This window comes from Polyodon spathula, chromosome 4 (genome assembly GCF_017654505.1).
Source record: "Polyodon spathula isolate WHYD16114869_AA chromosome 4, ASM1765450v1, whole genome shotgun sequence".
Lineage (NCBI taxonomy): Eukaryota > Metazoa > Chordata > Actinopteri > Acipenseriformes > Polyodontidae > Polyodon > Polyodon spathula.
Window position 1 is genome coordinate 50,667,140 of NC_054537.1, and position 24,057 is coordinate 50,691,196.

The following is a 24,057-nucleotide window of genomic DNA, read 5'->3' on the forward strand; positions in this document are numbered from 1 at the left end:
CTGGGTTGATCCCCGGAGCCAGTATCACAGCCGTTATGTGTGCTGATGCGCTGGGGAGGCAAAATAAGCTGATCCCTGAAGCCAGCATTACACTTCAACAGTCAACACCAGACAGAAGGATATCATCAGATGGAAAGCAACGCAAATGGATGGAGATACAGATGGATCACATTAGTTTACTGTATGCGCATCAAACCTGGACAAAGAGAATAAAGCCGAATCAATATGGGTCAGAATAACGGACAAAAATTCAAAGGGCATAATAATAGGAGCATGCTATAGACCGCCAGATTCAGACGGTGAGCAAAATAATCTGTTATACAATGACATTAGAAATGCATATAGCAAAGGAGAAGCCATACTAATGGGGGATTTCAACTTCCCCCATATAAAATGGGAAAACCTGGTGGGGAGCACGAAGGATGAAATTGAAATGGTGGAAATGACAAATGACTGCTTCCTAACACAATTTGTCAAGGCACCGACTAGAGGGGAGGCATGCCTTGATTTAGTCTTTTCAAATAACGAAGACAGAATAACTAAAACAGAGGTCAGAGAACCACTGGCAAACTCAGACCACAACATGGTTTCATTTTTGAAGTGTTTTTTAAAATCCCAAAAGTAATGACTAAAGCTAAGGTTTAGCTTTACATTTAAGGTTTTACATCCCTAAAGTAGACAAATCTAAATGTAAAACTAAATTACCAAAATGGTTTAATAGATCAATTAAAAAAAATATTCAGCGAAAAAAGGCACTTACAAAGCATTAAAAAGAGACCAAAAAGAAAATACACAGAAAGAGTACACGGAACTGCAAAAGCAAGTCAAAAAAGAAGTTAGAAAGGCCAAGAGAGAAATAGAAATGAACATTGCTAAGGGAGCTAAAACCAATTCCAAAATGTTTTTCCAATATTACAACAGCAAGAGAACATTCAAAGAGGAGATTAAATGTTTAAGAGATACAAATGGCAAAATCGTAGATGAAGAAAAAAAAAAGCAAATATATTAAATGATTACTTTTCACAAGTTTTTACAAAGGAAGATACTGACAACATGCCCCACATGTCATCCAGTTCCTATCCAGTTTTAAATAACTTTAGCATAACTGAGGCAGAAGTGTTAAAGGGACTAGGAGCTCTTAAAATAAACAAATCCCCTGGGCCGGATGAGATCCTCCCAGTAGTACTCAAAGAAATGAAAGAAGTAATTTACAAACCGCTAACCAAGATCATGCAGCAGTCTCTTGACACAGGGGTGGTACCGACAGACTGGAAAATTGCAAACGTAATACCGATCCACAAAAAGGGAAACAAAACTGAACCAGGTAACTACAGACCAGTAAGCCTGACTTCTATTATATGCAAACTTATGGAAACTATAATAAGAGCCAAAATGGAAAATTACCTATATGGTAACAGGGTCCTGGGAGACAGTCAACATGGTTTTAGGAAAGGGAGATCGTGCCTAACTAACTTGCTTGATTTTTTTGAGGATGCAACATCGATAATGGATAATTGCAAAGCATATGACATGGTTTATTTAGATTTCCAGAAAGCTTTTGACAAAGTCCTGCACAAAAGATTAATTCTCAAACTGAACGCAGTTGGGATTCAAGGAAACACATGTACATGAATTAGGGAGTGGTTAAGATGTAGAAAACAGAAAGTACTGATTAGAGGAAAAACCTCAGAATGGAGTGTGGTAGCCAGTGGTGTACCACAGGGATCAGTATTAGGTCCTATGCTATTCCTAATCTACATTAATGATTTAGATTCTGGTATAGTAAGCAAACTTGTTAAATTTGCAGACGACACAAAAGTAGGAGGAGTGGCAAACACTGTTGCAGCAGCACAGGTCATTCAAAATGATCTAGACAAGATTCAAAACTGGGCAGACACATGGCAAATGACATTTAATAGAGAAAAGTGTAAGGTACTGCATGCAGGAAATAAAAATGTACATTATAAATATCATATGGGAGATACAGAAATTGGAGAAGGAATCTATGAAAAAGACCTAGGAGTTTTTGTTGACTCAGAAATGTCTTCATCTAGACAATGTGGGGAAGCTATAAAAAAGGCTAACAAGATGCTCGGATACATTGTGAAAAGTGTTGAATTTAAATCAAGGGAAGTAATGTTAAAACTGTACAATGCACTAGTAAGACCTCTTCTTGAATATTGTGTGCAGTTCTGGTCACCTCGCTATAAAAAAGATATTGCTGCTCTAGAAAGAGTGCAGAGAAGAGCGACCAGAATTATTCCGGGTTTGAAAGGCATGTCATATGCAGACAAGCTAAACTAATTGAATCTGTTCAGTCTTGAACAAAGAGGACTACGTGGCAACCTAATTTAAGCATTCAAAATTCTAAAAGGTATTGACAGTGTCGACCCAAGGGACTTTTTCAGCCTGAAAAAAGAAACAAGGACCAGGGGTCACAAATGGAGATTAGACAAAGGGGCATTCAGAACAGAAAATAGGAGGCACTTTTTTACACAGAGAATTGTGAGGGTCTGGAATCAACTCCCCAGTAATGTTGTTGAAGCTGACACCCTGGGATCCTTCAAGAAGCTGCTTGATGAGATTCTGGGATCAATAAGCTACTAACAACCAAACGAGCAAGATGGGCCGAATGGCCTCCTCTCGTTTGTAAACTTTCTTATGTTCTTATTTAAAGCTACATCTTAGTTGGTGCTTATCTTGGCAAGAGCAGATTTCAAATCAGCATGAAGCTTAACATCTACTGTCATGTAATGGAAATCATTCCCCTGAAGTGGCCATGTACAGCAAACAGACAACTCAAACAAACAAACAAAACCAAAAAAAAAAATTTATTTTTTCTTTAACTACAAAAAAACCCTTCTCTTTTTGCAGGATAACATTTATATTAATGCCTCCAGCATTATAAGCTGTACCTGACACCACCTATCCCTCCTCTGTTCCCAGACTGAACCCCTGAATCCCATAACTAGAATTAAAAATTTCATTTTTTTAATTTTATAGCTGTTGGATGCATCCAAGGGTCTGCTATTTGAAACTATATGATAGGTAAAAATTCATTAGTGCTCTCATTTAATCATTTGGGGTAAACCTGAGGTTATATTACTCTCCTTCCACAAAATGGTGCCGACCACACCTAAGACTGCCGAATATAAATACTTACCAAAGTTATTTATTTTACTTTTACTAATAAACAATCAAGTTGAATTTTACAACCCACAATAATCCTCAAAGCAACAAAAGGTGCAAAATAATATTTGTTTTTTAGAGTATTTTTAAAGTATTTTGTGGTCATTTTGTTGCAATGTAGTTGATTTACCATGGATATGCATGTCTGTGTCCCTTCCCAATTCTGTCCAGTGTATTTATTTTGCTAAGTCTAGGATGCAAAATTGTGCATTAACGCGACCTCTGAGTGCAATATAACTCAATGTAAGCTTTGTGCTTTTGGTATTCACGAGAGCTTAAGCGTGTGACACCTGCTGGTAAAACACTATTTCAGTCATAATCTGTGACCAACCAGTTTTATTTAGTCAGATAACTCCCTCTAACATGCAGAAGATACAGGACAGGTTAACTAAACTGCATATTGCATTTATTTCAGAGTACCATGCCATTTTTATTTGTATTTTATAGCTGGTTTTGAGAACCACTGTATGAAGGTAAGTATACCTTTTGGTTTTGTTTGTAGCACAGGAATGGCTGCCGTTCAAAAAATAAAATGAAAATGGTTTCTTGCAATAAGGCTATAGATACTCGTTTGTGATGCAAAAAGACAAGACATTTTGTACATTTTGTACATGGGAGAATTAAATCTCTGCACGTTCTAGGATGGGTCAGAGGTAAAGTCAATAGTGGAAGGGGCTGGAGAGTACCAGTATTCAGTTCATAATTCAAAGTTTCCCCAAGACCTTTTTTTACAAAAAAAAAAAAAAAAAAAAAAAATGATTTGTGTGGGCCGCTGCAAGTCCAAGATAATCTGTGACAGTGATCTAAAACAGTGTTTTGTCGATCAGCTGCCAGTCATAGAACTAGCAAAAAGAATGTAGACAAAATGTAGCAAGAACATTCTTGATTTTTAGGAATCCAATACTCCCTGTCCAGTGGGCATCCCCCCAATGAGGATCGTTCAAAAAGCCACATCCACTGTCTCCATGTTTTCCGTAGCAGGATCAACTGAAGCAGCAGAAGGATTTGACTTAAGTTTGACACAGTAGTAGATGGGTTGGTAGAGATGGTTCTTTTGCAGATTTAAAGAGGTAATGCTGGCTGTGAACAACTTTGAGAGAAGAGAGATAGATAAGAAGGATTCAGTCCAAATTCTCATCTCTTTTGAGGACAGTTCCTATTAGAACCATTACCACCATACAGTCTGTGCTTTTTTTCAATCTGCTGACCCCTTAACGAAGGGGTACATTTTGGCAGCATGGTCTTCAAAAATTTGATTGGGTCCAAACCTTCGGATTCTGCTAAACCCACCAGCTGTAGGTTGTTTCTTTCGCTTCTGTCTTCCATGTCTATGGCCTTGTTTTGCAATTGCTCATGTTGGTTTTGCTGAGTTTAACTCGTGTTTGTTTGACCGCACAGTGGATTGTACATTTTCATGTCTGGACTGTAGCGTCTTCAGTGACTTTGTATGTGCGTCAAGGTCTTCTTAAAGCTTAGGTTGTATCCTTTGTGTTTTGTCTCTTTCAAAGCCTTAATTTGTAGTGAATAAGTCACCCACAATTTCTTGTAGTGCCTAGGCCATTTAGTTGTTTTTGCAGCGCATTCAAGATGTTGCTCAGTTGCTCTTTAGCAATGAACAGTGATTCTTTAAACTTTATCTATAGAGGAGAGCTCCCCTTCCCCATTTCCCAGGTTAACCCGGCTTAATCACATAATTCTAGTTAAACTACTAGCTCTATAGGTGACTGTTTTACAGATTCAAGTTAAAAGGAGAAAAGAGAGCTGCCTGGATGGAAGAAGTTTAAAAAAAAAAAGGGGACATATAGTCGAAGCGTTTGTCATTGATTTTAATTTTGTTATTTGTATTATTTCTTAATTTTACACCAGGGAATCTGTTTATAGTTATGCAGGACGTTCTTTAACATTTATTGAGAGTATCAGAATTTGGGGACACATGAAGGAACCTGTCAAATGTAAATTAATTAAAAAAGGTCATGGCAAATGGTGATACTTTATGATAACTTTTGTATTTACAGCTGTGGTGGGGAAATGGATATAACATGAATGAACCACAATATTTTCTCCCTTTTCAGTAATAACATTTTTCAGTTTGATTGTACACGTACTGACTCATTTCTTCTTTGTTTATTTTGATAGGAGTCAGATAAAGCTGGTGAATCAGTGGATGAGGAATATGACAGTTACAGAACGAAGCCAAATGAGAACTCTTACTGTTATCAGCTACTTCAGGAACTGAATGAACAGAGAAAAAAGGGCATTCTTTGTGATGTCAACATTGTGGTGAGCGGGCAGGTTTTCAGAGCTCACAAAAACATCCTGGTTGCTGGCAGCCGCTTCTTTAAGACACTCTATTGCTTAACCAAGAATGAAAGCTGTGACCAAACAACCATCACCCACTTGGACGTTGCTGCTGTTCAGGGCTTTTCTGTTATCTTAGACTTTCTGTATTCTGGCAATCTCCTACTCACAAGCCAAAATGCCATTGACGTGATGTCAGTAGCCAGCTACCTCCAGATGACAGAAGTTGTCCAATCTTGCCGTGCTTTTATAAAGGACGCATTAAACATCAGTATCAAGTCTGAAGCCCCTGACTCTGTAGTGGTTGACTACAACAGGAGGAGGGCAATCAATAAAGATGGCAAGGGATCAGAGAAGAAGCCCAGCAACTTCTGGGCGACTAGCATACTATCCAAACTGTCAATCAAAGCAAGCAGCCACATGGAGGAGCCTAGTGACCTAGAGTCTATCAATGATAACTCTGGCTGGGCCAATGACAACTCCTCCGAGTCTGCTGAAAATGAGCCCCAGGGTCATGGGACTGTGTTTGTCTGGAATGAAACGGCCACTCATACACCCCGGAAAGAGATAAAGCAAGAACCTGGTAGTGGCCGGAGGAAAAATCAAGCCACTAGGCGATTTGTTTACAATATTCCACCGGAACCTGAGGAAGGCTTTGAGGAGTTAATGCTTGTACAGCCATCTGCATCCTACTCTAAAGACGATCTTCAGTTTTTATCAGAGAATGCAGGTGAAGTAGTTATGCTTATATGTTTATTTTTTTGTAAATCTGTCACTGCCTGTGTTTCAACTTCTAAAACCTCATTAACCATTTCAGAAGGTTACTTCGTATTTTCAGTGTTATGGAAACACATTGAGCAAAATCTAATGATACTTGTCATTTTGGCTGCCTTGGTTTGGTATCTTCTTTTTGGGATCAGGATGTTAAGACCTAGTTTTTTTAGATAGTGTCTTCATACATGGTACACTTATGTATTCAATAATGTTATGGGTAAAGCTGGGTTTTATATGGTAGGTATCATTACAAGAAAAGTTTGACCTTTTTGTAGCATTGATTTCCCTCCACAGCTGAGAGATATAGTGAGGCTGGGCAGGTGTATGCAGACAAGGCTATCGGGGACGCGGGTACCCACGTTCTTTACGCACGCATAGTTTGTCGGGACTCTCAGATTTGCAGTGTTCTGCATCCCCAGGACACACATCCTGTTCGAATGATGCCCCACTGCAGATTATTATGTATTTTTTTTGTTGTTTTTAACAGTTTTTTTTTGTCTGTTATGGGGCAAAGTCCCATGGTTAAGCCCTGTCTAAACAGAGGCTATCTGAATGGATTACAGACAGTCAGAACTGACTATGAGCGATTGCGCCTTCCTGAAAAGCTCACTGCCCATTCCACCAGAGGCATGCAACTTCGTGGGCAATGTCAAGGACATTTGGAATGGCTACTCCCCATACCTTTACAAGGTTCTATAGACTGAATGTCATGGATCCACAAAACCCTGGCTTTCGAACTAGTATTGAGGACAGCTTCAGGGTTGACCATTGCAACATAAGAGGCGAGTTTCTCCCTCAGATTTTTAGCCCTAGCTACTGGTTACTGGGGTTCCATATGGTAACACACAAGGCAGCCTCTCGGCTTAGCCATGTAGCATTCCAGTCATTCTGCAATATTGCCCTTGCGATGGCTTTGGTACACTCACCCGTATGGTGATGGTTATATTTTGTACTTTTATTTCCCTGAAATAAAAATGTAGCCATTAACCTTGAAGGTCGCTGCATCCATGATTGCAGCATGCTTGAAGGAAAAATGATGCAAGTATGTGTGAGTGCAGCCGCCTTAAGCCTTCGGGGCGACAAGCATGACTGCATCACAGGCACTGGTGCACAGCTTTGGTCAGGTTTTGGGGTCTTTAGCAGGTAAACACCTATACAATAGTGGTTACATTTCTGTTTTCAGGGAACCCAGGGTTATGTTAATAACCAAACATTCTCTGATCTTGAGCCAGTTCAGTTTTTAAGGGCCCAAAAAAATCCATTAAACTTCTCTGTGCTATTTCTTTCTGTCAGCTGACGTCTTTCAAATTGTTACTTATATTTGTGAAGCAGTCATTAAGAAAGACTGAAATGGATTTCAGCAAAACATGCAACGGTACACAGGAGGTCACGTGAAACAGGCGCAAGTCAGTGAAGTTTTTAGTCCTTCAGTCCGCTCCAATTTAAGATGTACCAGCGTCCTTCTTTTCCAGTTCTACACAGCAGAAATTATAATGCAAGGTAAGAGGCTGCCAACATTCTGAAGGTTGCACCTCACACAATGCAGCTGTATTGTTGGATTTGCACTTACTCTTTTATATATATATAGATATATGAGATGTTTTAAACTCCTCTAAGTGGTTTTGTTCATACACCGAGCGTGCAATATGTCCAAACAACTTTTTTCATAATCAAGAAAATCAGAGCCACGTTTAATTTGAAGTTTTAATGAATCAGAGCAGTAGTAGTGCCCTTTCGGTTTTTTAAATGCTTTAAAAAGTGGATTGGTTGGTTGTGCAGACCACCATAAATCCCAAGTAATAAGCAATCTGGGTGATTCCAATGCTTCAACAGGTTTAACAGCATTAGTACTTCAATACAGTAATACAAATATGGCTATTAAGTATTTAGCCTTCAGGCTGTAACATGCAAAAAGATAAAGTGCCCACTGCTAAATCCTACAACATACAATATATCCTTCTCTTAAGACTAAAAAATAATTTCTATACCTTATAGCAATTCATCCAATGTAAATGAGATATAAATTCAAATATATGCTTACCTTCCGGTATATGGAAGTGTAGTGTTGGATATATTGAAAAATAAGAACTGTCTTTTAAAAGGCAGAGACTGCTGACTTCAACCCAACCAGCAATCCATTTTTCAGTGACCCTCAGAGCATGGACCACATCAGCTTGCCAGATCAAGATCATTGGTGGTGAAATGGGTCTTGCTATGGGCTTATATAGGATTTTCTCTCCATTGAATACATCAGGAGTCTCAATTAAATCTGATCATCAAACTGCCGTGACAGTTCTTATATTTGGAGTTAAGCATATATTCCAGAAGGATCCGGTCAACTCTTTTTAAAACTAATTGGAGTTATACAACAACCTTCAAAATTAAATGGGTATAACTTAATTCCAAAAGTATTGGAACATGATCTCTTAGTTCTCTTTTTCAACCCCTCCTTTCTTTAAAAAGTCAGGTGAAATAAAGCTCACAGGATCCTTGCTATAATACAATACGATACAAGTTTATATTTGTGTTGAGATGCTGTTTTATAAATAACACCAACTTTCTGCGTGATTATATTAACCTGATTCTACAATATATTTCCATCTTGTCAACTTTTCAGATTAGTTTAGTTTACTTTCATTTTTACAGGTGTTTTAACAAAGTATGGAACAAAGACTGTAGGAGTTTATCATAAGCCCTTGTATGAAAGTACTAGGCATATAGAGTTTAGTTATTACCATTTAAATTTAAGCTATAATGAACATGTTAAATATAATAACCTTATATAACTGCCATTCTTGGATTGTCTGCAGCAGCAGGTTCCAGACACAATGTTTACTTGCCAGACTAGTGTTTTAATTAATATGAAACTCCACAGTAAATGATTTTCCACATTCACTGCAATAAGTCATTTTTGGCTGACGAACATCATCCCAATTAAAGTCACTACCTATTTGATAAGAACTGATACTCTAGACAACTTTTCTAATTTAAATGAAATGCAAGTTTTCATTCATTTCTATGATATAGTGAAGAGAGTTCATTTTGTTCATTGTATAAATCTCACTTTGACTGCCAAAAAGAACTTTCCAGGTCTAGCACTGTTCTGTTCAAGGTAAAGGCTAGGCTATCAATTTTTCTTCCAGTAAGTCTATTGTGTACTGAAGTTATTAAATAGTTTACGCTTTGTCTTATATTCAAACTTAACAGTTTGTGTTTTTCATTGCCGTAAAACCTTTATATAACCTAAACATTTATATAGTTTTATTATATATATATATATATATATATATATATATATATATATATATATATATATATATATATATATATATATATAATATATTACATACACACACACGTACATACAGTGCCATGAAAAAGTATTTGCCCCCTGTCAGTCAGATTTTTCTGCATTTTTTATATTGAATTTGGTCCGATATTTTTGTGGGTTGTAGTAGTATATAGAGGGAGTCAGAGCAAAAAAATGATACCAAAGTTTGGTGGTGCTTTCATTTGTCATTCTTCAGGTGTGAAAAAGTTATTGCCCCCCCCCCCAGTTAACTCAACCCAATCGGGGATAATTAGGGTCAGCAGTTTGAATACTTTGGTTAACAATCAAACCTCATTTGGGCCAGCCCTGATCAATATAAATCTGACTAACTTTGGCCCTTACCATCAGAGTGAAGTTGTCAGCACACAGGTTCTAGAGGCACATTGTGCCACAATCAAAAGAAATAATTGAAGACCTCCGGGGGAAAAAAAAAAAAACTTTTTGATGCCTGTCAGTCTAGAAAGGGTTACAAAGCCATTTCTAAGGCTCGGGCTCCACCAAACTACAGTCAGAGCCATATTGTCCAAATGGAGAAAGTTTGGGACAGTAGTGAATCTTCCCAGGAGTGGCCGTCCTGTCAAAATCTCTCCAATAGCAAGGAATAAAATTATCAAGGAAGTCACAAAGAACCCTAGAACAACATCCAGGGATCTGCAGGCTTCTCTCACCTCAGCTAAAGTCAGTATTCATGACTCCACCTTCAGAAAGACACTGGGCAAAAATGGGATTCATGGCAGGGTAGCAAGGCAGAAACCACTGCTCATCTCATGAATGCTCATCTAAAGTTTACCAAAAAGCACCTGAATGATCCTCAAGATTTCTGGAACAATATTTTATGGATAGTTGAGTCAAAAGTGGAACTTTTTGGCTAATATGGGCCCCGTCATGTCTGGCAAAAACCAAACCCTGCGTTCCACAGTAAGAACCTCATACCAACGGTCAAGCATGGCGGTGGTAGTGTCATGATTTGGGATGCTTTGCTGCATCAGTACCTGGACGACTTGCCATCATTGAAGGAACCATGAATTCTGCTCTGTATCAGATAATTCTACAGGAGAAGCGCAGCTAAGTCATGCAGCAATACAATCATCCGAAACACACAAGCAAGCCTACATTAGAATGGTTAAGGAACAAGAAATTTAAAGTTTTGGAATGGCCTTGTCAAAGTCCAGTCCTAAACCCCATTGATGCTGTGGCAGGACCTAAAACAAGTAGCTTATGCTCAAACCCACAAATGTCACTAAGTTGAAGCAGTTCTGCAAGAAAGAGGGGGCCAAAATTCCTCCACGGTGCTGTGAGAGACTGATAAATAACTACAGGAAGCGTTTGGTTGCGGTTATTGCTGCTAAAGGTGGTGTAACCAGTTATTGAGTCTAAGGGGGTGATTTACTTTTTCACATGGGGGCATTGGGTGTTGCATAACTTTAATAAATAAATGAAAAGTATAAATTTTGTATTATTTGTTCACTCGGAGTCCCGTTTATCTAATATTAGATTTGGTGCAATATTGATGCAGAAATTCAGAAAGTGGGCAAATACTTCTTCACGATACTGTGTGTGTGTGTGTGTGTGTGTGTGTGTGTGTGTGTGTGTGTGTGTATGTATTATATATATTATATATATATATATATATATATATATATATATATATATATATACACACACACACACACTACTGTGCAAAAGTTTTAGGCAGGTGTGAAAAAATGCTGTAAAGTAAGAATGCTTTCAAAAATAGACATGTTAATAGATAATATTTATCAATTAACTAAATGCAAAGTGAGTGAATAGAAGAAATCTAAAACAAATCCATATTTGGTGTGACCACCCTTTGCCTTCAAAACAGCATCAATTCTTCTAGGTACACTTGCACAAAGTTAGGGATTTTGTAGGCATATTGTCAGATGTATGATTAAACCATTATACCAAACAGGTGCTAATGATCATCAATTCAATATGTAGGTTGAAACACAATCATTAACTGAAACAGAAACAGCTGTGTAGGAGGAATACAACTGAGTGAGGAACAGCCAAACTCTGCTAACAAGGTGAGGTTGCTGAAGACAGTTTACTGTCAAAAGTCATACACCATGGCAAGACTGAGCACAGCAACAAGACACAAGGTAGTTATACTGCATCAGCAAGGTCTCTCCCAGGCAGAAATTTCAAGGCAGACGGGGGTTTCTAGATGTGCTGTCCAAGCTCTTTTGAAGAAGCACAAAGAAACGGGCAGCGTTGAGGACCGTAAGCGCAGCGGTCAGCCAAGGAAACTTACTGCAGCAGATGAAAAACACATCATGCTTACTTCCCTTCGCAATCGGAAAATGTCCAGCAGTGCCATCAGCTCAGAATTGGCAGAAAACAGTGGGACCCTGGTACACCCATCTACTGTCCGGAGAAGTCTGGTCAGAAGTGAACTTCAAAAAGCCATACCTCCGACGTGGAAAAAAGGCCAAGCGACTCAACTATGCACAAAAACACAGGAACTGGGGTGCAGAAAAATGGCAGTAGGTGCTCTGGACTGATGAGTCAAAATTTGAAATATTTGGCTGTAGCAGGAGGCAGTTTGTTCGCCAAAGGGCTGGAGAGTGGTACACGAATGAGTGTCTGCATGCAACAGTGAAGCGTGGTGGAGGTTCCTTGCAAGTTTGGGGCTGCATTTCTGCAAATGGAGTTGGGGATTTGGTCAGAATTAATGGTCTCCTCAATGCTGAGAAGTACAGGCAGATACTTAGGCAGATACTTAGGAAATACTTAGGAAATAAAAATGTACATTATAAATATCATATGGGAGATATTGAAATTGGAGAAGGAATCTATGAAAAAGACCTAGGAGTTTTTGTTGACTCAGAAATGTCTTCATCTAGGCAATGTGGGGAAGCTATAAAAAAGGCTAACAAGATACTCGGATACATTGTGAAAAGTGTTGAATTTAAATCAAGGGAAGTAATGTTAAAACTGTACAATGCACTTGTAAGACCTCATCTTGAATATTGTGTGCAGTTCTGGTCACCTCGCTATAAAAAAGATATTGCTGTCTAGAAAGAGTGCAAAGAAGAGCGACCAGAATTATTCTGGGCTTAAAAGGCATGTCATATGCAGACAGGCTAAAAGAATTGAATCTGTTCAGTCTTGAACAAAGAAGACTACGTGGCGACCTAATTCAAGCATTCAAAATTCTAAAAGGTATTGACAGTGTCGACCCAAGGGACTTTTTCAGCCTGAAAAAAGAAACAAGGACCAGGGGTCACAAATGGAGTTTAGACAAAGGGGCATTCAGAACAGAAAATAGGAGACACTTTTTACACAGAGAATTGTGAGGGTCTGGAATCAACTCCCCAGTAATGTTGTTGAAGCTGACACCCTGGGATCCTTCAAGAAGCTGCTTGATGAGATTTTGGGATCAATAAGCTACTAACAACCAAACGAGCAAGATGGGCCGAATGGCCTCCTCTCGTTTGTAAACTTTCTGACCAGTTTCCCAGTCCCTGCCAATGAAAAACATCCCCACAGCATGATGCTGCCACCACCATGCTTCGCTGTGGGTTGGTGTTCTCAGGGTGATGAGAGGTGTTGGGTTTGCGCCAGACATAGTGTTTGCGCCAGACATAGCCAGAAAGCTCAGTTTTAGTCTCATCTGACTAGAGTACCTTCTTCCAGATGTTTGAGGAGTCTCCCACGTGCCTTTTGGCGAACACCAAATGTGTGTTGCTTATTTTTTTCTTTAAGCAATGGCTTTTTTCTGGCCACTCTTCCGTGAAGCCCAGCTCTGTGGAGTGTACGGCTTAAAGTGGTCCTATGGACAGATACTCCAATCTCTGCTGTGGAGCTTTGCAGCTCCTTCAGGGTTATCTTTGTTCTTTTTGTTGCCTCTCTGATTAATGCCCTCTTTGCCTGGTCCGTGAGTTTTGGTGGGCGGCCCTCTCTTGCCAGGTTTGTTGTGGTGTCATATTCTTTCCATTTTTTAATAATGGCTTTAATGGTGCTCCGTGGGATGTTCAAAGTTTTGGATATATTTTTATAACCCAACCCTGATCTGTACTTCTCCACAACTTTGTCCCTGACCTGTTTGGAGAGCTCCTTGGTCTTCATGGTGCCACTTGCTTGGTGGTGCCCCTTGCTTAGTGGTGTTGCAGACTCTGGGGCCTTTCAGAACAGGTGTATATATACTGAGATCTTGTGACAGATCATGTGACTCTTAGATTGCACACATGTGGACTTTATTTAACTAATTATGTGACTTCTGAAGGTAATTGGTTGCACCAGATCTTATTTAGAGGCTTAATAGCAAAGGGGGTGAATACATATGCATGCACCACTTTTCCATTATTTATTTTTTAGAATTTTTTTAAACAAGTTTTTTTTTTCATTTTCACTTCACCAATTTGGACTATTTTGTGTATGTCCATTACATGAAATCCAAATAAAAATCAGTTTTAATTCCAGGTTGTAAGGCAACAAAATAGGAAAAATGCCAAGGGGGGTCAATACTTTCGCAAGCCACTGTGTGTGTGTGAGATATATAATAGTAGACACACACACACACAAAGTGGTTTGCAGAAGTATTCAACCCATACCAATAATGTCACATTTTGTTGAATTACAAGTAATTAATGCCGGTTTTTCAAATAAACATTTTTATTCAAACCTGTAGTGGTTGAACTGAACACTGTTATATGAGGAGGAGGTTAAATGTCAGCAAGACTTGCAAAGAAAATGTACAAAATGCAATTTACTGGTTGCATGAATATTCAGCCCCCTAAGTTAGTACTTGGTAGAAGCACCTTCGATTCTGACAAGTGCCCCAGTCCCTGCCAATGAGAAACATCTCCACAACATAATGCTGCCATCACCATGCACCGCAATAGGGATGGTGTTCTTTGTAATGCGCTGTGTTGGGTTTGCGCCAAACATAACGCTTTGCATTTAGGTCATTTTAATTTAGTCAGGCCACAAAACTTTTTTGCCAGATAGCTACAGAATCTCCCGAGTTGTTTTGCATACTTCAAACGGGATTCAAGGTGGCTTTCTTTAGTAATGGCTTCCTTCTTGCCACCCTACCATACAGGCCAGGTTTGTGGAGTGCTTGGGATATTGTTGTCACATGCACACTTTGACCAGTCTTGGCATTAAAAGTCTGTAGCTCTTGATAGCCTCTCTGATCAGTCTTTTTCTTGCTCAGTCATCCAGTTTGGAGGGACAGCCTGATCTAGGCAGGGTCTTGGTGCTGTACACCTTCCGCTTATTAATAATTGTCTTGACCGTGCTCCAAGGGATATTCAAGGCCATTTATTTTTTGTTATACCAATCTGTGCCTATCAACAACTTTGTCCCGGAGTTCTTTTGAAAGCCCTTGGTGCTCATTGTTGAGTCTTTGCTTTGAAATGCACTACCCAGCAGAGAGAACCTACAGGAAGTACTGAATTTGTTCATGTGAATCACTACAGTTTAACACAGGTGGAGGCCACTTAAGTTGGAGTGTGATTTTGAAGGCGATCGGTTACACCTGAGCTATTTTAGGATTGCTATTACAAGGGGGGTGGACACTTATCCAACCAAGCTATTTCATTTATTATTTTTAATTAATTTTCTACAAATTTCTAGAATATTTTTTTCGCTCGGAAGTTGTGGGGTAGGATGTGTAGATAAATGAAAATAAATAAATAGATAATGCATTTTAAGCCCAGGCAAATACGGCAACAAAAGGTGAACATTTTGAAAGAGGGTGTAGACTTTTTATAGGCACTGTATATCGTGTTTTGAGGACAAAGGACATTGAATATCAGAAACTAACATTGTGAGATGAATGATGGTTCTTTTACCTCAGTTTTCGTGCGATGGCATATATCACGTTTTGAATCTAAACTCTGCATATCTATATCTGTCTATCTATCTCTCTATCTTTTCCCGATTTGTGGAGCTGCATTTGTGCCATATAAAAATGTGAGAAAGGTCATTCGTGTGTGTGTGTCCATCTGTCTGCGGTTATTGTTCTTATACAGTTCTATGTTTATGCACCATACAGCGGTGTGAACACGGTTTATATTTTCTGCACTCTTAAGAATAGTTCATACACTAGTACAGGGTGGTCCGTCAGCTCACTCGTGTTAGTGTGTTGCTTTGAGCACCCTATGAGATATTTAGATCAGTGGCGGGGGAAGATAGGCCCCACTTCAGAACTTTATTGTGGGACCCCCCCCTCCCCAAACGTTAATTTAAGCCTTATTTATAAACATACCAAATCAACTGTTCAATGTTGAACTGTATTTAATTGTCAGAATGTTAGCATGTATGAAACAGTATGTAACCAGAATGTTTTCTACTCACCTACTTTATTTTGCGTACATCTTTACATCCATCACTACGCTATTTATTAATCATAAACAAACAGATTTAATCACTAACCCTAACAGAAATTATTACAGAATTCAACATTCTGCACAGACATTTGCAGAAATTGTCTGTGTGCTCTTCAAGGACATCATGTTGCAAGTTCAAACAATGGTAATTTTTTTTTTGCGATATGTGCTGTTTTATGTACGTAAATAAATGGCTTAATATAAATGTTGTGAATATCAAACTGCTTGCGATCCCTGGTTTATTTTGACGTTGACCAACATGTGGAATCACGTGATTGGTAGATGTCCAGTTATTTAGCTTTTCTGTTTGTATAGTCGCTACACACTCTGAAAGTAAATGGAAGAGGAAGGAGAATAACAATATATTCTGTATAACATTGTGTGTAAGAGTTATTTATGTTTTTTTTTCACATTTGATGCAAGAAAGTTTGTCTTTTGGTACTGGTACAGATAGTAATTCTAAGTGATTTAATTTTGCCGCTGCAACATGGTGAAAACAGCAAAACTCTTGGAGCTGTATAGAGACTCTCAATAGTTTCAAAGAAGTTTTTCTAACTTCTAACTACCGTTCCTCTCAATCCTGTATGGACACATATACATGTTAAACACAGATAGAATGTAATGTAATTAGGAGACGCTAGGAACGATTTAATATGTTAGTTTGTACTTATAAACCTGTATTGTGGATGGACATATAAAGTAATAATCAAATATAGAAAGTAGTAGTATATATATATATATATATATATATATATATATATATATATATATATATATATATATATATATATATATATATATATATATATAATACATACATACATACATACATACATACATATACACACACACACACACACACACACACAGCTCTGGAAAAAATTAAGAGACCACTGCAAAATTATCAGTTTCTCTGGTTTTACTATTTATAGGTATGTGTTTGGGTAAAATGAACATTTTTGTTTTATTCTATAAACTACTGACAACATTTCTCCCAAATTCCAAATAAAAATATTGTCATTTAGAGCATTTATTTACAGAAAATAACAACTGGTCAAAATAACAAAAAAGATGCAGCGTTGTCAGACCTCAAATAATGCAAAGAAAATAAGTTCATATTCATTTTTAAACAACACAATACTAATGTTTTAACTTAGGAAGAGTTCAGAAATCAATATTTGGTGGAATAACTTTTCAAGCACAGCTTTCATGCATCTTGGCATGCTCTCCACCAGTCTTTCACATTGATGTTGGGTGACTTTATGCCACTCCTGGCGCAAAAATTCAAGCCGCTCAGCTTTGTTTGATGGCTTGTGACCATCCATCTTCCTCTTGATCACATTCCAGAGGTTTTCAGTGGGGTTCAGGTCTGGAGATTGGGCTGGCCATGACAGGGTCTTGATCTGGTGGTCCTCCATCCACACCTTGATTGACCTGGCTGTGTGGCATGGAGCATTGTCCTGCTGGAAAAACCAATCCTCAGAGTTGGGGAACATTGTCAGAGCAGAAGGAAACAAGTTTTCTTCCAGGACAACCTTGTACTTGGCTTGATTCATGCCAAAGCTGCCCGATTCCAGCCTTGCTGAAGCACCCCCAGATCATCACCGATCCTCTACCACATTTCACAGTGGGTGCGAGATACTGTGGCTTGTAGGCCTCTCCAGGTCTCCGTCTAACCATTAGACGACCAGGTGTTGGGCAAAGCTGAAAATTGGACTCATCTGGGGGTGCTTCAGCAAGGCTGGAATCGGGCAGATTTGTCTTTGTGAAGGGCGCATGAATCAAGCCAAGTACAAGGTTGTTATTTTGACCAGTTGTCATTTTCTGCAAATAAATGCTCTAAATGACTAATTTTTATTTGGAATTTGGGAGAAATGTTATAGAATAAAACAAAAATGTTCATTTTACCAAACACATACCTATAAATAGTAAAACCAGAGAAACTGATAATTTTGCAGTGGTCTCAGTTTTTTCCAGAGCTGTATGTATATGTGTGTGTGTGTGTACACACACAGTGGCTTGCAAAAGTATTCAGACCCCTGACCAATTCTCTCATATTACTGAATTACAAATGGTACTTTGAAATTTCATTCTCTTTGATATTTTATTTTTAAAACACTGAAACTCAGAATCCATTATTGTAAGGTGACATTGGTTTTATGTTGGGAAATATTTTTAAGAATAACTGAAATATTTTGCTTGCATAAGTATTCAACCCCCACACATTAACATTTGGTAGAGCCACCTTTCACTGCAATAACAGCTTCAAGTCTTTTGGGGTAAGTATGTACCAGCTTTGCACACAGTGTCGGAGTGATTTTGGCCCATTCTTCTTGGCAGATTTGCTCCAGGTTGTTCAGGTTGGTTGGATGACACTTGTGGACTGCAATTTTCAAATAGTGCCACAGATTCTCAATGAGATTGAGATCAGGACTTTGACTGGGCCACTGTAGGACATTCACCTTTTTGTTCTTGAGCCACTCCAATGTTGCTCTGGCCTTGTGCTTGGGATCATTGTCCTGCTGAAAGGTGAATTTCCTCCCAAGCATCAGTTTTTTAGCAGACTGAAGCAGATTCTCTTGCAGTATTTTCCTGTATTTTTTTTGCTCCATTCATTCTTCCTTCAATTGTAACAAGATGCCCAGTCTCTGCTAATGAGAAGCAGCCCCACAGCATGATGTTGCCACCACCATACTTCACTGTAGGGATGGTGTGTCTTGAGGCATGGGCAGTGTTAAGTTTGCACCACACATAGCGCTTTGAGTTTTGGCCAAAAAGTTCTATCTTGGTCTCATCTGACCACAAAACCTTTTCCCACATCGCAGCTGGGTGACTCTAATGCTTTCTTGCAAACTCCAGACGGTACTTTTTGAGTGACGGCTTCTTTCTTGCCACCCTCCCATGCAGGCCAGTGTTATGCAGAGGTCTTGATATGGTTGACTGGTGCACCAGTACTCCACTCCCAGCCACTGAACTCTGTAGCTCCTTCAAAGTGATTGTTGGCCTCTCCTTCTTGTTTGAGCGCTGAGTTTTGAAGGATGGCCTTTTCTTGGCAGTGTCTGGGTGATGTGATGCAGCTTCCACTTCCTGATTATTGATCCAACTGTGTTCACTGGGCTATCCAAACACTTGGATATTATTTTGTACCCTTTCCCTAATCTATGCATTTGTATTACTTTATCTCTAACTGCTGTAGAATGCTCTTTGGTCTTCATTTTCCTTCAGATTCACAGCCTTACCAATGAACCTCAACAGTGGGGTTTTTATCCAGAAAATGTGACAGCAACTTTAATGGTTCACAGGTGGAGGCCAATGGTAAGGTAATTGTGTCCTCGTTAGGGCAATTTCTTTCATCAGTGCAAACTGGGAGCTTCCACAGCACAGGGGTTGAATACTTATGCAAGCAAGATATTTCAGTTTTTTATTTTTCTTAAAAATATTTCCCAACATAAAACCAATGTCACCTTACATTAATTGATTCTGAGTTTCAGTGTTTAAAAATAAAATATCAAACAGAATGAAATTTCAGTGTACCATTTGTAATTCGGTAAAATGAGAAAATTGGTCAGGGGTCTGAATACTTTTGCAAGTGTGTGTGAGTGTGAATAAATGGCTAAAATAATATAATTAGGGTTTCTGATTTTTGGTTTTAACTGATAAAATATAAAAAATAAAAAGATACAACACCCTTGATACAAAAAAATGTAATCTGTGTATAGCCAATAAGCACCAGCAAAACACTGGAAATGGTTACTCAATTTAAAATGAACTTCACCACTTTCCCATTTAAAAACAAAAAACTTCTACTACAAAGAAAAACACCTTTCCCAGTGCAGCTGGTCAATGTCCCTCCTTCCTGACTTGTATCTATCATTGATTCATTCTGAATACTTCAAACCCACCCCAACTACTGAGTGGCAGCAAATTCCTACATTTCTATTTGTGACACTGCTTGCAAGATTTAGAACATAAGAACATAAGAAAGTTTACAAACGAGAGGAGGCCATTCGGCCCATCTTGCTCGTTTGGTTGTTAGTAGCTTATTGATCCCAAAATCTCATCAAGCAGCTTCTTGAAGGATCCCAGGGTGTCAGCTTCAACAACATTACTGGGGAGTTGATTCCAGACCCTCACAATTCTCTGTGTAAAAAAGTGTCTCCTATTTTCTGTTCTGAATGCCCCTTTTTCTAAACTCCATTTGTGACCCCTGGTCCTTGTTTCTTTTTTCAGGCTGAAAAAGTCCCTTGGGTCGACACTGTCAATACCTTTTAGAATTTTGAATGCTTGAATTAGGTCGCCACGTAGTCTTCTTTGTTCAAGACTGAACAGATTCAATTCTTTTAGCCTGTCTGCATATGACATGCCTTTTAAGCCCGGAATAATTCTGGTCGCTCTTCTTTGCACTCTTTCTAGAGCAGCAATATCTTTTTTATAGCGAGGTGACCAGAACTGCACACAATATTCAAGATGAGGTCTTACAAGTGCATTGTACAGTTTTAACATTACTTCCCTTGATTTAAATTCAACACTTTTCACAATGTATCCGAGCATCTTGTTAGCCTTTTTTATAGCTTCCCCACATTGCCTAGATGAAGACATTTCTGAGTCAACAAAAACTCCTAGGTCTTTTTCATAGATTCCTTCTCCAATTTCAATATCTCCCATATGATATTTATAATGTACATTTTTATTTCCTGCGTGCAGTACCTTACACTTTTCTCTATTAAATGTCATTTGCCATGTGTCTGCCCAGTTCTGAATCTTGTCTAGATCATTTTGAATGACCTTTGCTGCTGCAACAGTGTTTGCCACTCCTCCTATTTTTGTGTCGTCTGCAAATTTAACAAGTTTGCTTACTATACCAGAATCTAAATCATTAATGTAGATTAGGAATAGCAGAGGACCTAATACTGATCCCTGTGGTACACCGCTGGTTACCACACTCCATTCTGAGGTTTTTCCTCTAATCAGTACTTTCTGTTTTCTACATGTTAACCACTCCCTAATCCATGTACATGTGTTTCCTTGAATCCCAACTGCGTTCAGTTTGAGAATTAATCTTTTGTGCGGGACTTTGTCAAAAGCTTTCTGGAAATCTAAATAAACCATGTCATATGCTTTGCAATTATCCATTATGGATGTTGCATCCTCAAAAAAATCAAGCAAGTTAGTTAGGCACGATCTCCCTTTCCTAAAACCATGTTGACTGTCTCCCAGTACCCTGTTACCATATAGGTAATTTTCCATTTTGGATCTTATTATAGTTTCCATAAGTTTGCATATAATAGAAGTCAAGCTTACTGGTCTGTAGTTATCTGGTTCAGTTTTGTTTCCCTTTTTGTGGATCGGTATTACGTTTGCAATTTTCCAGTCTGTCGGTACCACCCCTGTGTCAAGAGACTGCTGCATGATCTTGGTTAGCGGTTTGTAAATTACTTCTTTCATTTCTTTGAATACTACTGGGAGGATCTCATCCGGCCCAGGGGATTTGTTTATTTTAAGAGCTCCTAGTCCCTTTAACACTTCTGCCGTAGTTATGCTAAAGTTATTTAAAACTGGATAGGAACTGGATGACATGTGGGGCATGTTGTCAGTATCTTCCTTTGTAAAAACTTGTGAAAAGTAATCATTTAACATATTTGCTATTTTTTTTTCTTCCTCTATGATTTTGCCATTTGTATCTCTTAAACATTTAATCTCCTCTTTGAATGTTCTCTTGCTGTTGTAATATTGGAAAAACATTTTGGAATTGGTTTTAGAACAAGGAGCCGTCACCAACATTGGATTTAAAACAAGAGATTACAGTTACGAATGCAGACTTGTTCATGGAATTTAAAAGCTGTATTACAGTTAAGATATGGAGGATTTAAAATAGAATTGAATATTGTGGCGAAATAGGTGGAAAAAAGCCTGCACACAACAACCCTGGAAGAATTTGCATGTGACCATGAATTAGTTGTGGAAGACAACCAAGGAAAGAAAGTACAACTTAAATGTGCAAGTAGTGTTGTGTTACTATACATATTTTGACAAACGGCCAAGCATTTTGGAATGTTTATACAGTATATAAAAAGCAAAAGCCCTGAAAAAAATGAAATTAATAAAAAATGAAAAACAGACTACTTAAATATAATATATTTCCGCTGTCCGGTGATTGTTGGTGACGGCTCTGTACGTCATTGACTCTGTGTATCTTTCTTCTCGTTGGTACCTCTTGGAGGTTTGCAATAAACATCCCAAAGCTGCATGATTGTCTTGCAACTGAAACTAAAACTAGCATCACGTGCCATTTCACGCCATAAATTGAAAGGAATTCCCAATGCGTTTTAATGCTTTGTCTGAGTATGGCAACTCTTATGAAAATGCAAAAAATAACCCCAGGATTACGCGTACCACAGTTTGAGAACCGCTGCATTAGATCATCTTGGAGCAGGGGACTTAAAAAGGAAAATTGTGCATAAAATCTAAATAACATATATAGATGTCCTAGATCAGATTCAAGAGCCCATTAAAGTCATGCCAAATGTACTATTTTATTCTTTTTTTTCAGCAGTAGTAACCACAGTTTTTTTTTTTCTTCCTACAGAATTAACAAACCAGATCCAGTACAGCTTGTTGCAAGAAACACAGCCTCGAGAAATTAAAAATGAAAGATTCAACTGGGAAAACGGTGAAGCATTTAAAAGCTCATTACATCGAATTTTAAAAAAATTGATTGGAGAATTACCTAATTGTTCCAATAAAAGACCAGAATTAATAGTTTGAATAGAAACTATATTCTGACCTGAGTTGTTGCCTGTTTTACACCACTTCGATCTCTTGCTTACTATAGTAAATATCTATCTGGTATCTCTGAATAGTTAGTTAGTTATTGGTGATCAAACAGTATGACAATGACAGTGGTACAGATAAGCATCCACACTTCAGATGTATGCAGTTGATAAGCAAGCTGTCTCCTAAGTCCAAAATGTATCCATTTTATGTATGACAAAGGACGGGGGGAGTAATTTGTTCACTAAATATTTTGGTAGGCCTATACCTTATTTAGGCAGAATTGTCCCCTATTTTAAAATAAAATCAGCAAGACCAATGTAAAATAACTGGGTGGGGTATTTGTTCATTTTACTTACAACAATGTTCTAATCAGAAGAAAACGAAGATTCAAAATTAGAATATATTTGTTTCATTGTTAAATTCATAATCAAGCTATATAGTTTGACACTTGTAGCCTTTTCACACTTGCACACCCAACCCAACCCGAGCCCTCACAGTATGGCTAGTTTCACTCTTGTCGAGCCGAGCCCAGCCGGAACCATGAAACTCTGGCCTCGCAAGATATCTGGTACTGGCTCGGTGTTGAGCAAGGCTGGGGGCGGGGTTAACTCGTACTATCCGAAACAATAGTCTACCAAAAGATTTCACAGGAATTGAGAAATACGGGACTAAACCACAGCGCAAAACAGTGTTGTGAAAAAATTAAAGAAATAAAACAGGTTACAAAAAAACTAAAGATCATAACAATAAAACGAGTCTGACTGTAAAAAAAGTAAACATTATGATTTAATGGACGCCGTTCTTGGTCACAGACCTGCAACCACCGGTGCAGATATGTTGAATTCGGTGACTTGTCGTCCGGAATCTGGATCGCCGGCTTATTTTAACCCCCTGCATTCATTGTCACTATTTTTGCTTTGAAAATAATTGGTTATTTTTTTTAGTAGCCATTTTTAACGTTTTAGCCTCTCAAAGTGCTTAACACAGAAAACCCGCCCCTTCAACTCTCCTGATTGGTTAAATTTTGTGTCAAGGCATAAAACAGCTGTCATGTGGTCCCAAGATTTTTATTTTTCACCCAGCAACGCGCAACTGATCTATTCTACTATAAGCACAACGTGCAGAGTCATATTCCTGGTACCTCTAGTTAAAAATAAAGTGCTTTCTTTCTAAATTCTCAACACAATTGTATTAAGTCTTTAAAGTTTTTGCATGTGCGCTAAAGAGAGACTGAGCCACGTTTGTAGCCTACTTAAATTACTTTACGATTTCAGCTTGAGTGCCTTTAAGTAAGATGACACTGGCTGCAACTCTGTTGTGGTTTTTTGTACA

At 38.4% G+C, this 24,057-nt stretch overlaps 1 protein-coding gene across 2 annotated transcripts in view; it reads left to right on the forward strand.

The window, feature by feature from the left end:
• The window catches only part of zbtb10 (zinc finger and BTB domain containing 10), a 60,790-nt gene that overhangs the window by 32,121 nt on the left and 4,612 nt on the right, over window positions 1-24,057 (forward strand). The window contains exons 2-3 of one of the 2 annotated variants that reach the window (XM_041248051.1): window positions 5,326-6,217; window positions 22,538-22,621. In XM_041248051.1, coding sequence (XP_041103985.1) covers window positions 5,326-6,217; window positions 22,538-22,621 — 976 coding nt within the window. The remainder of the gene's footprint in view (window positions 1-5,325; window positions 6,218-22,537; window positions 22,622-24,057) is intronic. The other variant, XM_041248052.1, reaches the window with a different exon arrangement.